The 16,876-nt window shown below is 44.2% G+C and overlaps 1 protein-coding gene across 1 annotated transcript in view; it reads right to left on the bottom strand.

Moving 5' to 3' along the window:
• Nucleotides 1-16,876, bottom strand: part of LOC144102019 (Fanconi anemia group I protein-like) — a 62,913-nt gene that overhangs the window by 25,262 nt on the left and 20,775 nt on the right. Inside the window, exons 16-22 of the mRNA XM_077635283.1 lie at nucleotides 16,690-16,758; nucleotides 15,333-15,434; nucleotides 9,945-10,106; nucleotides 9,729-9,847; nucleotides 9,456-9,665; nucleotides 9,207-9,371; nucleotides 2,259-2,401 (exon numbers count right to left, since the gene is read on the bottom strand). Coding sequence (XP_077491409.1) covers nucleotides 2,259-2,401; nucleotides 9,207-9,371; nucleotides 9,456-9,665; nucleotides 9,729-9,847; nucleotides 9,945-10,106; nucleotides 15,333-15,434; nucleotides 16,690-16,758 — 970 coding nt within the window. The remainder of the gene's footprint in view (nucleotides 1-2,258; nucleotides 2,402-9,206; nucleotides 9,372-9,455; nucleotides 9,666-9,728; nucleotides 9,848-9,944; nucleotides 10,107-15,332; nucleotides 15,435-16,689; nucleotides 16,759-16,876) is intronic.

A 16,876-nucleotide genomic window follows, 5' to 3' on the forward strand; every position in this document is an offset into this window, starting at 1 on the left:
ATGCCTCACGTGACACAAAAGCACTCTTTGACGTCACAGCCATCGTACGGCTGTTGAAACCGAAACAGCATGACAGAAAAAATTCGATCATAAATTACTTAGCGGTAGTAGGCGAATATCACATGGTGACTCATGTGTAGTAGTGTCTTCCACGTCATTGTAGAAAGGAAAACATGCCACCAAAGTTAGGTGTCTATACTCCTTTAAGGGTTCAGCAACATTTCTAGAGTGCAGTGCCGTGAGCACATTCAGAGAATCGGTGTAGATGATGCTGTTTTTGATATCCTCTTTTACTATTTGCTCTACCGCCACGGATATGGCATAACACTTGGCAGTAAAAACTGATGCGCACTATGGCAGTCGTATCATTTTTTTCGCTTTTGCCTTGAACTACTGCACTTCCAACATGCATTTCTGTTTTTGAGCCGTCAGTATAAAATTCACTGTAGGTGTCATATTTTTCTTGCAGTGCAAACAATTATTGTAGTATGTGTTCTTGTGGCGTTTGCTTTTTGTGTACGCATGTTAGTGTGAAGTCACATACTGGAGGGAGGCTGTAGCATGATGGCAGATATTCATGTCTTTTTTCAATGTTTGGTGGGGGATCTAGTACCGCTGACTCTTCGCATTTATCTTCAAAGCACAGTACTAAAAGCCTGATGAAATATGGTTTGTTGTTGAATAATCGTTTGGATAGGCATTTGGCGACGATGGGATGGCAGAGATGTTTTGGGAGAGAACGAATTTTTAGTATGTATGTGCATGTCAGGGCTTCGATCCTCTAGAGCGGGCTCATTAGTGTCAAAATAAAGGCTGTTGGCCGGGGACGTTCTATAAGCTCCGGATGATAGGTGCAGACCAAGATTATGAATAGAGTCTAATCGTTTTAAGTAGGACACTCTTGCTGAACCACATACTGCGCACCGCTAGTCTAGCTTAGAGCGCACCAGAAGAGAGCGATAGATTTGCAAAAGGCATGCTCTATCAGAACCCCGCCGTTTTTTCATGTGTTATTCATGTGTGGATGGTAGAACCGTGAGTTTCTTGTCAAAAGTGGCGCCTAAAAATCTCTTTGTTCTTGTTTAATTGGTAGTGCAGTTTGGTTCAATTAGCGACGCATTGCTCACCAACATCCCCCTGCAGGGATGTCCCTGCGGATGCTCAGGAAACCGTGGTATTGCAACTCATCATCATCTGCATACTGCAGATGCCCCTGCAGGGCACAGGTGACATTATGGCACGGTTATTAATATTAATATACCCACAAATTTCATTTACATGGCCTGCACACTACTGGAAAACACACTATTGTAACATCTTTTGTATGCAAAGGTACTCTGTGGGCAACCAGCTCTATGCTTGGGCAAGCTCACTAGGCTTTTCACTGAGTGTGCCCTTTCCAACTGACCACACCTGTCACACGGCCCATGACACTGTCAGCCTCTATCATTAGCATTAGTGGTTTAATGCTGAGGAAATACTTGCACAGCTGTAAGCTACCGCACAACTTACAGAACCATAAAAATCTTGTCTACAGATTTTCAAATATGCAACAAAATGCTGAGACAAGAACAAACAGGTTTAGTGCTGGAACACTACATTAAATAAATACTCTTATCAAATGAACAGAAGTAGTATTCACAAGTGAAGAAGCAGTATAATTTTATGCATCACTGTGAATGGGAATTAATGGCACAATTATCCCGCATAAACAATGTTGCAATACTCCAGGAACAATGACTTAAAAGCTTCCAGAGATGGAACACAAAGCCATATTCACTCACCTAGCAAAACATACTGTCAAAAAATTCATAGAGACTCTGGAAACACCCCCCCCCCCCAACTCTTTCACACATTCCTTTTAACCATCTCTATATTTCATGCATTTGTTTTGTGAAAGTGGATTTTATTTCGCCGCGGATGAACCGTGCATAATTGGCTGAGCATCTGGAGTACAAAAAATGCACCCACGAGAACATACTGACCCACTACTTTCTACCAGCATAACAATGTTGCGAGAAGAGAAAGCGTCGGGGAAAAAAAAAAAACAGCAGACACAGTGGGAAGTATTTCAGGGCCCCTTTAAGCATTTGAAAGTACTGCAGCCATAAGATATTGAAGCAGGCTTGAGATAAGCCTTCAAGTACCCTGAACTATGGAAAAGCAAACAGTACGTTCGATGCCTGGAAGCAGATTTCAGCAATTAGAGCAGCCCTTTTGGCTTTGCAGGCAAATGCCCAAACATAACCGGTACATACCCAAAGTTGCAAGCAAAAGTGGCAGATGATCAACATGATGCTTTGTCACACTGGAAACCACACTGCCAAGAGTTTCAATGCAGATAGCAGCGACATCGGAATCAGATTCTTTTGCCTGCTGCTTGCACACCTCGAGAAACACTCTGAAATTAAAAAAAAGGAAAAAGATTATCAAGTATTTCTAGTGAGCTGCAACTGGCAAAAGTGCCCATAATACTAAAACAACATAAAAAATGCCCTGCATACATAACTTAACTGCTGATTCAGTCAGCCAAGAGAAGACTGAAGAACAGGGCTGAAAAAAAATAAAAAACATGCACAAAATGCTGCATTATTGGGGTAGTTTACAGCCATCACCTAGCAACTTATAAGGTTATGATAGCTTATTTTAGAGAACTGAAGAGGCCAGCATGTAGCCGCACTCCAATATTGCGATAAAAAAATTCTGAGGGCACCTAAGACTGCTTACGTGCAACCTCGACGCAGGCTGCATGCTGAGAAATGAAACGATGATGTGCCTCTAGTCACTGAATCCACAAAGGCCTGAGTAAAACACTCAAACACTAGGTTCGAATACCTGCCGCAAGCTAGCCTCCAACCTGACTAAGAGACACATGCTATATGTAGCAAGAACCGTATAATACCATCTGCAACGGTGTATTACGAACAACTTTGATACGAAAATTAGTGTTAGAGCGAAAGCTCTACTACTTGAGATACAACTCCTATTTTCGCCTGGCTCTGCACATTTGATTTCGAAGCCCGACCAAGGTCAAACCAAGCACACATCCCCAAGACTAACAAGGTATGACTATGTGTCTTGCTGTGCGCAGCCATGATAGGCCTGCATGGTATATTCATAGCTAATGACCAGCAACCACGTGATCGATGACCAGTGGTCACTTGACCTTTGACCTTGACCTTTAGAGCTGAGATTCCCATCCCCTGATGTGACGTCATGACGTCACACCATTCTTCCCTATAAATACCGCCGGCTTTGCTTTCACTTGTCTACTAGGTTCAACCAGGTTGAACCTCAGCCATTTTTTGAGGAAAGGAAATGTGCAGTAACTGTCTCACATCATGGTGCACACCTTAACTGCACCTTAAGGGAACAGGTAGAGAGTCTGGGAAGGCATACAATTGAAGGCGCATACGTCACCGGTTCGAATACCTGTTGCAAGCTAGCCTCCAACTTGACTAGCACATGTAAGCTATATGCAACGAGAAACCGTATGCTGTACGACAAACGGTTGCTCACAATTTTGGTACAACTGTAGTTGGGAACACTCGTGCCACATTGAGGTCAGCCAGTGAAGGGGGCATATACAGTGAGCTCCGATATATCGAACCTGGATATTTCGAATTACTGGCTATGACAAACGCCCGGTTTTTGCCCTTGAAAATCCTATGTGCAAGTATATGACAGTCGCACAGTATATCGAACTCCAGTTTCCCCCGCCATTTGATATATCGAACGGCATGCCGCCCTTCTGCAACCGGCGCTTCTCCTAACTAAAAAAGAAAGCTTCTCCAAAAAAAAAAAAAAACCATAAAGCTGAGCAAACATCTGCGCTAGTTCAGCAAAAGCTGTCTCTTCAAGTAGCTCTTAACGCTGAGCTAATTCAATACCTTAACCCACTAGTGAACTTAATGGGGGAGCCTTGTCTTGAAAACAAAATTTTATTAATGTAGTCATAATTATGAAATCTTCACGGGACATGTATTCTTGCGTGCTGATTCTAAATATGTCATTTAATTTCATGTAAAACAATTTCTTGAGCACTTATGTAATTTTTATGCAAATATTTTGCGAAGAGCTTTGAAGAAAACATGCTGTGGGAAACTCGCTGAAATGTATGCCACTGGGTTCTCTTGATACCAAGGAATGCAATAAGGGCAAAATTATCATCCTGGCTATCATGAAACTTGAGTTATAGTGTAATGAAGCAGCCATTTTAGAAATGGGAATACATACTTTCCTTTGCATTTCTGAAGCGACAACTTCCAAACCCTATAACTTAAGTTCTATGATAGGCAGAAAGATAATTTTACCCTTATTGCATTCCTTGGTATCAACAGAACCCAATGGCATACATATCAGCAAGTTTCCCACAGCAGATTTTTTTGAAAGCTCTTCACAAAATACATGCATAAAAATGACATAAGTGATCAAGGGATTGTTTTACATAAAATTAAATGACATATTTAGAATTGGCACATAAAAATACATGTTCCTTGAAGATTTCTGACCTGTGACTTCATTAATAAAAATTTTTTTTATAGACCAGGCTCCCCTTAAAATGAGCCAGGCTCGTCATAAGCCCACTGTCATTTCTGGCTCCTGATCAGTCCAGGTTGTGTTTTCTGGCACTCTGTGTCCAGTTCAAGGCGAGTAGGGCATGTACAAAGTGGACTTTTGGTTTGCCATTAGATTCCAGTAGGGGTACTAAATGACCGCTTTGGTACCATTTTCAACAACAACAAAAAAAATGTATCCGTTAAGGGGTTATAGGAGTAGGGACAGCAAATTTCGATTCTGTGCTAGGCTTGCAGTACTGTTTGTGAAAGTGCAACGACTACTTCCACCCCACATCAGTTGCAGCTAAGGCAAAAAATTATTTTACAATGAGACTAAAAAAAACACTGCAGACCCACCACGCTGAACCTGCCGACATCGATAGCAGCACGGTGTAGATATAGAAAAAAATGTCATTTCACATTGGGCCCTCAGGAGGTAAAAAACACTGAAGTCATCAAGCAGTGCTGCGCAGCAATTTTTTTAGTGCTATACTTCGTTTCATACATAGCAGGCAACGCTCCCAAAGCTGGTGCATCTGTTCGCATTGGCTAAGTACACGCCCAAAGAGTAGTCCGCCATACAACCACAGTGACCATAGACATATTTCGTTGCGGAAAATCTCAAGTATCACGAACAGCAACCTCCTGCACTTCGTTTTACCTCTTGCCATGTTTTTGTCCTGTGACTCACCGAGACTTCGAAAAGTAAGAATAACATGTGGCGGTATGGTGTGTGGCTCGGAGGGCGAATCGCTCTTACTCCATCCGCGCCTAAAAAGTAGACGTCACTTGGTGAAAATTACAGGTAGCTAGAGGGCTCGAACACTGAGCGCCTTGTAGTTTTTACTGCGATTTCAGTGCTACCGCTTCAATTATATCGCCCTTCGTTTTCGTCCAAACACTCACCGAGGCTTCGAGAAGACCAAATGATATGTGGCGAAGTAATTACGGTTTTGCAGACGCACTACTTCCACAGCCTCCGCAGCGTTGCCGGCTATGTATGAAACGAAGTATAGCAGTTACAAACTACCAAATCAAAATATGGCCAGAACCAGCAGCTACTTTTTGAAGATTAGCAAATGGCGCCGCCGCCTGAGAGCAAAGCAATAAGCTGTTTGCAGCTCTACAACTATTTTGACAGCTTGGGGTGGTTTATCTTAATGCTGCAAATGGTGTAACAATCCGTTTACCTACAGATTACATGTGCCTTAAGGCGATTTTCGCAACTGGTATGGTATAAGATCTTTGAAGACCTGTAAACTGTTCATATGGTCTCCCTGTGTGCTATGTTTGAGTGTTCACCAACCAACTGAGCTTTGGACCCGTCTGTATACCGTCTGTATATATACGCTGTACCGTTTAAGCTTCGGAGCCATCTGTACTATACATCTGTGTCCAGTTAGCCACGGCAGCTTGCAGCAAGGCGTGTGTTTTATATTGTGTGCTTCTCTTTTGCGTTGTGATATCTCGCGTCTGAAAGGTTGCGGGAAAGTTGTCTATTGGCTGACGATGTAGTTTTGGCGGCAATGGAAGGAGATAAGTGCGCGCGAAAGAGAGCGCGGAAGGTTGGTGTATGGCATCCGGACAGATCAGTCGTGTGTGGCCGGTAGTGGTCCTGGGGCGCGGAGTTGGAGACGCGAGTTCCTTGAGCGGTGGCCGGGCGGGTTGGCCGTGTGGTGGCCGAAGGTGGTCCGGAGTCGCGGGAGTTTCAAGTTTTGCGTTTAGTAGTTAAAGCGGGGAGGCCGAAATCTTTCGGCATATGTAAATCAGTTCTGTCCATATTGTAATAAATAACTTTTTGAGGAAAGCCTTCCAAGTGTCAACGTCGGAAGACCTGCACGCTGTCTGAAACTCACCAGTTGCGAAGTACGTCCCCCGGGTCACTCACGAGACCCGCCCTCTATCACTCCACATCAACATCTGGATCGAACAATATCGACAGGAGAGAGGGAGAAATTCGTGACTATCACTGAAACTATCACTGACAACCACTTTGGTCACAAGAAAAGCATGACCATTTTTGAATACTGAGGTGTGCCCCTCCCTTGCAGTGTTCCTTGATTTGGTGATTTCTACACAGTTCGCTGGAGGCAAGATGCTAAAGGTCCGTGTACTGTGCGATGTCAGTGCACGTTAAAGAACCCCAGGTGATCGATATTATCCGTAGCCCTCCACTACGGAGTCCCTCATAGCCTGAGTCGCTTTGGCACGTTAAAGGGACTATGCAATAAATTAATTGAGATTACGTAAAGCAGACGAGAGATAGGCATTCGATCACTCGTCTCCCCAGTGCAAGAAGTTTTGAGCTAGCATCAATAACAGCGAAGATATAGGCGATTAAAAATTACGCTCCTCCTCTCCCCTCTCAACTCGTACACGAGGAGCACCAGAAAAAAATAAAGAAAACAGCTCTGGGACTGGGCAACACCCATGAATACGTCATCCGCTGACGTTTATTTTTCAACTTCCGGTTGTTGCTCCTAGCCCCCAAACAGCGTCGGCATCTCTCCGGTCTCTTTTGCGACGCGCGTCGGGTTTCTTTGCTTGTCGTCTGTTGTAGTTAGCAGTAATAAACCCGGACCTCGAGGTGCGACTGCTCGCTTTTATGGCCGCGATGGGCATCGAGCCCTATGCGTGCGCACGAAGAGCCGTGCGAGTGGCTCGGGAACTCCCGACAGAAGGAGGCGGCAGAGGAAAATTGAAACCATATGCGCGTTTACGCTTGCCCGAGAGGGTCGCGCGGCGGCATGAGCAGACGATTTTCACGGCTACAGGAAGTGTGCCCGTGACGTCGTGGCTGCGGTGGCTTCAGCGAATGGCAGCGTGTGGTGGCCTGGCGACGTCATGGTACAGTGACGTCTTTGTTCCACGATTTTAGTTCCAAAATCGGTCACTACGAGCACACCAATCGGCCCGCGAATTTTGAAAAACACGGTTTTTAAAAGTTCATAATAAATTGCCGGCTCAGTTCTGAAGACTCATACTTGGTGTGAATGCTTCTTAGCATCATTTCTAAGCATTGAAAGCATTTACAAGTGACTTTTTATTCGTTGCATAGTCCCTTTAAACCATAAACCAAACCAAACCAAACACCATGGAGGAACGGAGGAAGTGAAAGAAGAATGAGGTGTGCCACAGTGGAGGGCTCCAGGCTGACTTCAACAACCTGAGGTGCACTGACACCGCACAGCACACGGGCACCTTTTGTGTTTCTATAGTGTTCCTATGGTTTATGTGTCATGCATGCTTACCAGTGGGCCACTTTGACCCCTCACTTGAGTTGGGAGCCAACAGTTAGTACTGTTATAGGTGTTTGAATTGGAGGTCTCAGCTGGAGCTTCCAATGGGTTCCACACATACAATTGGAAATTTTACAGTTTGAGAGCCAAACTGGGGCCACTGGTTTCATTTTTTTTTGCCTGGGTACTGCTTTAAAGGCGACAGTGAGGACATATTTAAGTTGGCCTGTATGAACAGATTACTCCGCTCTATACGACAAAGAAGCTGCTCTAACTAAAAATGGAGCTCTTGCATGCTAGAAAAAGCTACAAAACAAAATACAGACATCACCACCACTGCCCATTTTCATAAGCAAACTGCTAGCATTGAGAGTAAATCATTGATTACAAATCACTAAGGCAAGGCCACACTGCCATTCACTTCCAAACAGTGATAATGGAGTTCTATCCGGCCTTGACATCACGAGTTTAAATCAAGCGGTGGGAAATAAAATAAATCCAATTTCCTCAGCAAGAAATGCAGATTCTGCTGCCAAACAAACGCAAACTTAGCCAGAAAGAGCCCAACAATAAAGCTTTACGAAGAAAAAAAGCGGATAGGTTTGTCCTTGGTCTCCCTTTAAACAACAGAGCAAAACTGTTTTTTGACCAGGCAGCACAACGGAGAGAGAGAATTGATATTTAAGGACATTACTTTTTTTTTTAGCACAACAGAAAGCCTAGTACCCCAACTGGACAATTCCACAATGGCTGGATTGCATAGCGAAAAATTTGTAACACAAACTTCTTGGCCTCTGGAAACACATGTTTTCAGTATCCCGATGTAGAAAAAGATTGGTGAGTGTAATTGCACCCTAGAAAATTTGAGCAGCGAAAAACAAATGCAGCCCAAGGTGTAAGAAAGTAATCTTTCTTGTCCTGATCTAAACCAAGTGGCTGATTGGCACTGCCAAGCTATGAAGCCTACTACTTCTCTGCTGTTACACTCATTGACACAAAGGTGGGTGCTTTCAACATACACTTCCTTGACACAAAAGGTAGTACACTGAAAAGCATAAATGTTAAGAAATATAACTCTAAAAAATGCTACGCTTTAACAACTGCTGAGTAAAAATAGCTGGAATGTATTTATATGGCGAGATATGCTGCTAGTACCAGAACTTTACCACAGGATGTTACCTCACCGCTTCACCATGATTTCAGGCATCAATTTTAAGAAAATTTCTCCTTTAAACTTCAAAATCATACCTGATTATGTGATTGTAATGCAAAATATTTTCATTTCCACCGTGTTCTCATAATGCATTATGGTCAGTTTGTCAACTTCTTTATAACATCTAAACTCTCGGAAGCTCACTTAAACCAAGTGCCTGAGGTCTGCTTTCTACTGATGGCTGCAATGACTCACCTTGCGATTCTGAAGTGGCCCTGTAGCAGGCGGTCATTGTAAAGATCTTCAAATGTCCCTGGCTCTTGAACTTTGTTAAGCTCATGCCGTGCCGCACTCACAATGTGCTGCATAAAGCTTGAATTTTCCAGCAACTCTACAAGGCCACTGTATTCTGATGAAGAGCTGCAAGAGTTTAAAAAAACAAAAAGGAAACTGTAAAGCCCTTCTGAAGGGAGCAAAGTAAAGTGGAGACGTCTTGCCACATACCAGAAGAGGTTCTGCAAGAGGTTTCCTAAAAATCCTGCGCTAAGAAGAGGCGGTAAATTCTTCCGTGGCGCTGGTTTTGCTTTGGCATCCTTTCTCTTGCTAGGAGGGAGAGCCTTGTTATCTTTCTTTTTGTTGGGAGTGTTCTGCAGCAACTGCTCAATGCTATTCAACACAGCAAAAAGCTTGAGGGACACTTGCACACTGGTGGCACTGGAAATAAAGCACAGTTATTTCAGTAGAGGACGCTGATATCACTTATCCCTGTGCCCCTACCTCCAATCCCCATATGACAAGGTGTGCTCGATGAGGGCTTCACAAATATTTCTCAGCTCCATCGCAATGAGTTTGTTCTTCTGACCAACACTGCTCATGGTGAAATCAGACATCTTGTCCTGAAACAAAAACATGCAGCTGATACTGGCACCATTCAACTCAAAACTGGCATGAACAAACAGCTTTTCTGACCAAGCACTGTTCAAGGCACTGCACCAGAGAAAAGGCTTCCAGTTCAGCATCCACCATAGCTTTTGTCAAGTTCCCCAAGAGCTTCTGCAGAGCGCTCTGGGCACTTTTTTCTTGTCGATCACTGGAGTCCTGGCAACACTTCCTGGCAACCATGAGGCAGCGATGGGCACCTAAAACAAGGTGGCCCTGTGAAAAAAAAATAGAATGGGGTGAAGTGGTATAGGATAACAAGCTCTTAAGCTTTACCTAATTTAGCTTAAAGTTAATCTTTACAATACAGGTCCTCATTTTCTTTAGCCTCGAGGAATTCCAATGGTTCTCAAAAGGTGCTGAGGAATCCTAAGTTTCCCGGCTTCTACTCCTTCCTGCCTGACATGCAAGCAAAAAAGAGTTTGCAAAGGCACAGCCCCTCTAAAAAACTGGAGGGGACACTTCTTAAGCTCCGCCTTAAGAGTATGACGTAACAGCGTAATGGACTAATCTCCATGCATGCAGAATTGGCCATTCTCTACTTTACATTCATATACCCCTGGGAGTCCTCGTACCACTCCTGGCGCAGTGGTGCAGCGGTTAAGCAATGCGCCGCTGCCCTGCAGTGGGCCTTGTGTGGCTCAGTATTCTCTTCCCGAGGGACCAATCACTGATTCAACTGCCACCTGCAATGGTGGGCACTTTGCTCACTCTGCGGTCGGCAGATTGTGATGATGCCGCAAGGTCACGTGGCCTAGGTGGTCCACCTGCCTCCTCGGTTGCTCTCTGGGGACCACCTGCCACAGTCATGCCCATGTTTTTTCGCTCGCTATGCCAACGCCACCAACGCCAACAGCAGATTTTCTGGAGAATGGGGCCTTTAATGCTGTCGCATTAATATGCCCAAATTCAATTAATAATGACTGGCTGTATTGTGAAACAGTCTGCTGTAAGCAGTTACGATATGATTAGTCCTAAAATTACGCTCACGTTACAGGTACGCTTCTGTAAGCATTGCTACGTTAAAATTTGTATGCTCCCACCTGCTTGGTCGTCCGAGACTGCAGTATCTCCCAAATAAATAAATAAATAAATAAAATTAAGGGACTGAAAGAAAAGGGCAGGAGGGGGTGGCGGGGATGTAAGTGCTCCTAAGAACATAAAGCTTCCACGGAACCGTTTTAGAATGTGTGCTTTAGGAGGATGTAGAAAACAACCAGCATAAAGGAGATGATGAACACATGAGAAAATTCAATTGTCATGCAACAATTGCAACAATCTTGCCAAGTAAAAGTCATATTTTCAAGCTAGGTTGTACTCTTACTTTTTCATTTTTTAAAACGTCACACACGTTTTTTATGTGTAAACATGATGGGGAAATAGTTTAAAGAACTATAGGCACCTAATTTTTGTTGTGTGTTTTCTGCTTTCAAATGATGGGCTAGACATTAGAATACACAGATTACCATATGGTATTCACCTACGACCGCTACATAATTTATAACTGAATTTCTTCTCTCATGCTGTTTCGGTTTCATTAATAGGTGTGACGTGTAGTTGATTTTTAGGTCACATGAAGCACGAAAAACATGCAATATACTAAACGCTGAGACAGTTTTAATTAACTGCAACACTTACGCCAGCCTGTTTTAAGAGCTGGAATGACAACAAATGATATATCAGCAGTTATACGTACTGTCGTTTTTTATTCGTGCCTCATGTGAACTAAGGGTTGACTACACATCACGGCCATCGTTCGGTTGATGATACTTAAACCAAAACTACGTCAAGAAGAAATTCAATTATAAATTATTTAGTGGTCGTAGGCGAATGTCACAGTTTGATGCAATGTATATTAATGTCTAAAGCATCCTTTGAAAAAGAAAACACGCTAGCAAAAATGCGGTGTCTATAGTCCTATAATCCTCTATATAGTCTATAATCCTCTTCTGTGCAGCAATATCAACTAGGTAGCACAATTAACAGAAATGTTACTTTTGATGCCTTATTTGTTTTGTAATAGCTGACTACACTTTTTATTTTTTATAGCGCTAGCTGTTAATGCGAAAGTTCCTGGACAAAGTGTGCCTGTTGTTGTTGTCGAAAACCTACTGTGTAGCCAAGTGTGACCAGGAAGAGGCATGGGGCACCGTGCACAGGCACCCTGCACGGGAGCACGATCATATCACCACCCAGACCTCACAGCCTGTGCCACAATAACGCTCAATCTCACAATAACTTTCCCATAACAAACACTGCAAAGGTCCCTGGGCGAGGCATTTTGTGTTCGTAGTGATACTGCATCCCTGCAGCCATTTCATATGGGCTTACCTTTATGTGCGTTATCCTCATGCCAGCTAGCGCTGATTACCCGTTGTGCAATTGGCATTGAATTTTTTTAGTGCGTTAGCCGTTAGTCACTTAGCCGTTTTCTGTGAGGTCCCCCTGTGTGCCCACCGAGCTGCGGGCAACCTGCCCTAGGTGGCCCCCCCCAAATGGCAGGTGAGCCACCTAGGCCAAGTGACCTTGTGACATCATAACAACCTGCCCACCGGATTGTTAGCAAATTGCCAACCGTGGCAGGTAGCAGTTCAACTAATGATTGGTGGTGAGAGGCAACCTGGATCTCACAAGCCACACCGGTGGCAGCACCTGCTATCGCAGCGCAATGGCGCATCGCTTAACTGCAGCACCACTGCGCCAGGAGGAGTATGAGAACACCCAGAGATCTATAAATATAAAGTAGAGAACGACCAATTCTGCACATATGCCCCATTAACCCCATTGTGTCATACCCTTAAGACAGAGCTTAAGTACAATTTCACGTATCTTTGAAGCATGCTGAACCTTGGAAACCGAGCTTCGAACTGCAACCAAAGTGAAAACCGAAGTGCTAGCACACTTAATTCACATTTGGTTGATGTTCCTTATGAAATTTAATGTCCCAAAATGACTCGGGCTATTAGGGGCGCTGTAGTGGAGGGCTCCAGATAATTTCGACCACCTGGTGTTCTTTAACGTGCACTGACATCGCACAGTACATGGGCCTATAGCATTTCACCTTCACTGAAATGCCACTGCTGCAGTTGGGACCGAACCCATGTCGTTTGGGTCAGCAGCTGAGTACCATAACCACTGAGCCACTGCAGTGCCTTAATTCAAATCTGGCCTAACCATGCTAAATCGTCCGCAAATTTCTTTGATATAAAAAGAGTCATGATTCATTCATTGCCGTGGGTACTCAAACTGTTTTTGTAGTCTGCGGTAACGTGAATGGCAATCATTGTCAATGTAACACAGTAATCACAGCGCGGGAAGAATGCAAAATGAAGACAAGATGGGACAAGCATCCTGCGTTCTTCCCACACTATGTTTACCGTGTTACAATGAATTACAAACTCGCCCAAGCCTACTCCATACTGAAAATCATTGTCAACACAAGAAAAAAAGGGGATGTCAGATCACAAGACATTAAATGCACAATTTAGAGCAAGCAGGTTAAGCTCTCAAGCTAAAACGGCTTGGTTTAGTTTATGGGGGTTTAACGTCCCAAATTGACTCAAGCTATGCGAGACGCTGTTGTGAAAGGTTCCGGAAACTTCGACCACCTGGGGTCCTTTAATGTGCACTGACATCGCACAGTACACGGGCCTCTAGAATTTCACCTCCATCGAAATTCGACCGTCGCGGCTGGGATCGAACCCGCGTCTTTCGGGCCAGCGGCCGAGCGCCATAACCACTCAGCCACCACGGCGGCCATTCAAGCTAAAATGAGCAGCAAAGGTAAAAGACATACAGGGCAAGCATTTTTAGGAATGTTTAGCCACTGTATTTTGTGCCTTACTGGAAAGTGGTTGATATGCTATTCAGTTTGATAGCATTAAATATCGCAAGTGTACATAATTCATGCGCATGTGCAAACAGTGTTTTTTTTGGTTCAAAGCGAATTCGAAGCAAATATTTAAAATACTTCTGCACACAAAAAAAAAGCTTGAACAGTACAATCGGCACCTTCAAATCCATGTAGTTTGCTAACATGCACACGGCAATTACATGAAAAAAAAAAAGAGAGAATGCACTGAAGCTTTGTCACACTCGCTGAAGCTGTGTTGGCGTCCTGGAAAAATGACCCATCAGAAATTGGGGGAGTCAATCTACATGCAGAGGCGACGTATTTGTGGGGTGTGAGACCAATCTATGAGACCCCCCCAACTGCTGGTCTTCACTGAGATAGCGTTATTATGCAGTTATTATTTTTCAGTGATGACTCCATGAACACCTGCCAGGCATACACACCACGCGCCCAGCGCCACCCTGCGTCAGGTGTCGGAACGGGGCACACATCTCCACATGTGCCTCGTGCTAGCTGCCTATTGTGCTTGCGCCGTCGCGCTTGATTTGCAAATTTCACGCGCAGAAGAGCGGCTGCGGCACCTGCAGTCAGCTGAGACACGTTCCGCAGAAGTCAAGGAAGATGTGCATCCTCCAACGTAGCGTGATCTGTGGCCGCTATCGCTATCTGCTTCCGTGGAAAGCCACTGCGCATGCGCAAATCACTCTGAGTGCGCCACAAGGTGCCAGACACTGGCCAGCTGTTTGCATGCCAGCCACATCGGGGCCAATCAACACATGCGCACTGGCTCTGCAGGTAATGCGGCCACAGACACCTGGCAGGTAGAGATCTGGGCACTGCACTTCCGCCTGCTCGCGTCTGTTGCCACAAGCATGCGCAGACTGGCTCTGGCATACGTGCAGGCACATGGCCCAGAGTTGGGGCTTTGGTTGCATGCCGCGGTGTCATCCCAAGAGAGATACGCTGATCCGAAACCACAGAAAGCAAGAGTTTCAGAAACGTTACTCGCTTGAGACGAATACTTCGAGATTTCAAATACCAAACATTCTGATGGAATGGTATACTTTTGTGTTCAACCAAATATTCGAAATTATCGAATATTCGCATAGACCTACTAATTCACCAAATGTGTAGGCCTCCCGCATTCTAATAAGGCTGTTAAGGAGTAGTACATAACTAAAGGTTGGCAGGACGTACACTGCAGCAAAAATTAATAAATGCCACTCTTGCATCACAGCAGTACTGCAGGTGACAAGTGAAGATCACTTTACATCTACGAATAACAGAGTTCCACTAGTGCATGTCCTGAATAAAATTACCATGGTTTTACACTCTGAAGCAACCGAATGAGTATTGAGAAAGGTGGTTTAGCAGATACACTTAGGTTTTGCTGCTGTTGGCTTGGAAGATTGTTAGATTCCAATTTTTAAACTAATGAAATAGCTGCCAAAGAGTGCCCATGCACTGCCTTTCCACAACTAAAAGCGCTTTGCTACCCAAACATTCAATACATTGAACAGCAGGAAATGATGCTGCCTCACTAATTTCAACTTATGAGAGGAATAGTATTCTGCAAGAAAGGAACAAACCAGAGGTTCTTGCAAGACTGCTTTGTCCATGTTGATCTGGACAACTCCTGACAACTTCAGTGGTGGATATGCATTGTCATTTCCATCATAGTACTTCTGCAGCTGTAAAAAAAGCAAAAATCACAGAGGAAAATGAATAATCAGTGCTGCATTAATGGAACTCCACTGTAACATTTCCTGACAGCCTGATCTCAGCGCAAATGCAGAGCATATACAGGTCTGGTTAGCATGTCACTGCTGTAGTCTTCTAGCATCAGCAGCACAATTTGTATATGCAGCACATGCATCCTAATGCTTTATCAAACAGCAGTTATAATTTAAACAAAACGACGGTGGACTCTCTTTAACGTGAAATTCGAGAAGCTGAACTATCTCTAACCTGGACAGCAATGAACAATTCCAGGTAGCTTCGTATATAAAATGTAATCTAGGACTTTCTAACCTCTGAACACAATAGCAGCTTCTCCAGGGGCACGAGGGTCGCAAGCAGTCAACAGACAATCGGCCCATGTCTTTGCAGTCAGGCATGAAACTTCCCCTGTTCATCCTCACCAGCGTGACATGTGCACCTTTTCTGATCCGTCTCCTGAGTCCCAAGCCTGATTCCCCCTCGGTCTCCCCACAACTCTGCACTGATACCTAGCTACTGGGGATCTAGGCTTCTGAATCATGGTGCAAGCAGAACACTAATGCCACCTGATGGTCAAGTGTGGGGATGCCTGACTGGCATAAAACGAGGGTGGAGTGACGCATGAGTAAACAGTCGGTCAGAAGATGCACTGTGGGCGCACAAGGAACCCTTGCCAAGATGGACTTCTCGCCTCTCCCCTTGCCTGCACTCCTGCTGCCAGTCTACCTATGCCTGTTGTCAAGGCAGGCAGCACTAATTCAGAGGATACAAAACAATGGTCAGAGCAAGTATTGCGGCTGTAAATGCATTGAAAACTCCATATCCTCCCTCATGCTGTGTTGTATGCCGATCTCTCAAATTCCTGTCTGTGCCAATCGTAGCTTAACTGGTTACTCACAATTACCACGAAACAGTAGTGACATTTGTTCACTTTTTCCAACAGATTACTACCAAATTTAGAGTGCACAAATAAGATGAGAGATCCACTTAATTATTTTCCGCAGGCTATTCAAGTGATTGAAAGCTGAAAAATCACGCCTCATTTCTGAACGGGAGTGATACGACTAGTAAAGAAAATTACAGCCCTCCCTACAGGCTCCTCAACTCCACTAAACAGACAAATAATTTTATTTTTTTTTGTGCCAGCCATTAATTTGTTTTCCATATCTTCCAAGATAATATGTAAGGCTGTTACCATTAACTTTGGTGCAATGGAGCTCACCTTACCTGTAAGAGGAACAGCTCGAGCACAACTTCCATTAGGTTGATGTTTTGAGCAATGACTTCAGGAAATCCCTGCAAACAGAAAGCATAAAGTGTGTATGATATATAACATAACATGTAAATTAGACAACGCAAACCTAATCAGTCTGTCACGTGACGTGCGGAGCCAATCGTAAATCACCGCGTGACC

The sequence above is a fragment of the Amblyomma americanum genome, chromosome 8 (assembly GCF_052857255.1).
Source record: "Amblyomma americanum isolate KBUSLIRL-KWMA chromosome 8, ASM5285725v1, whole genome shotgun sequence".
NCBI classification, from domain to species: Eukaryota; Metazoa; Arthropoda; class Arachnida; order Ixodida; family Ixodidae; genus Amblyomma; species Amblyomma americanum.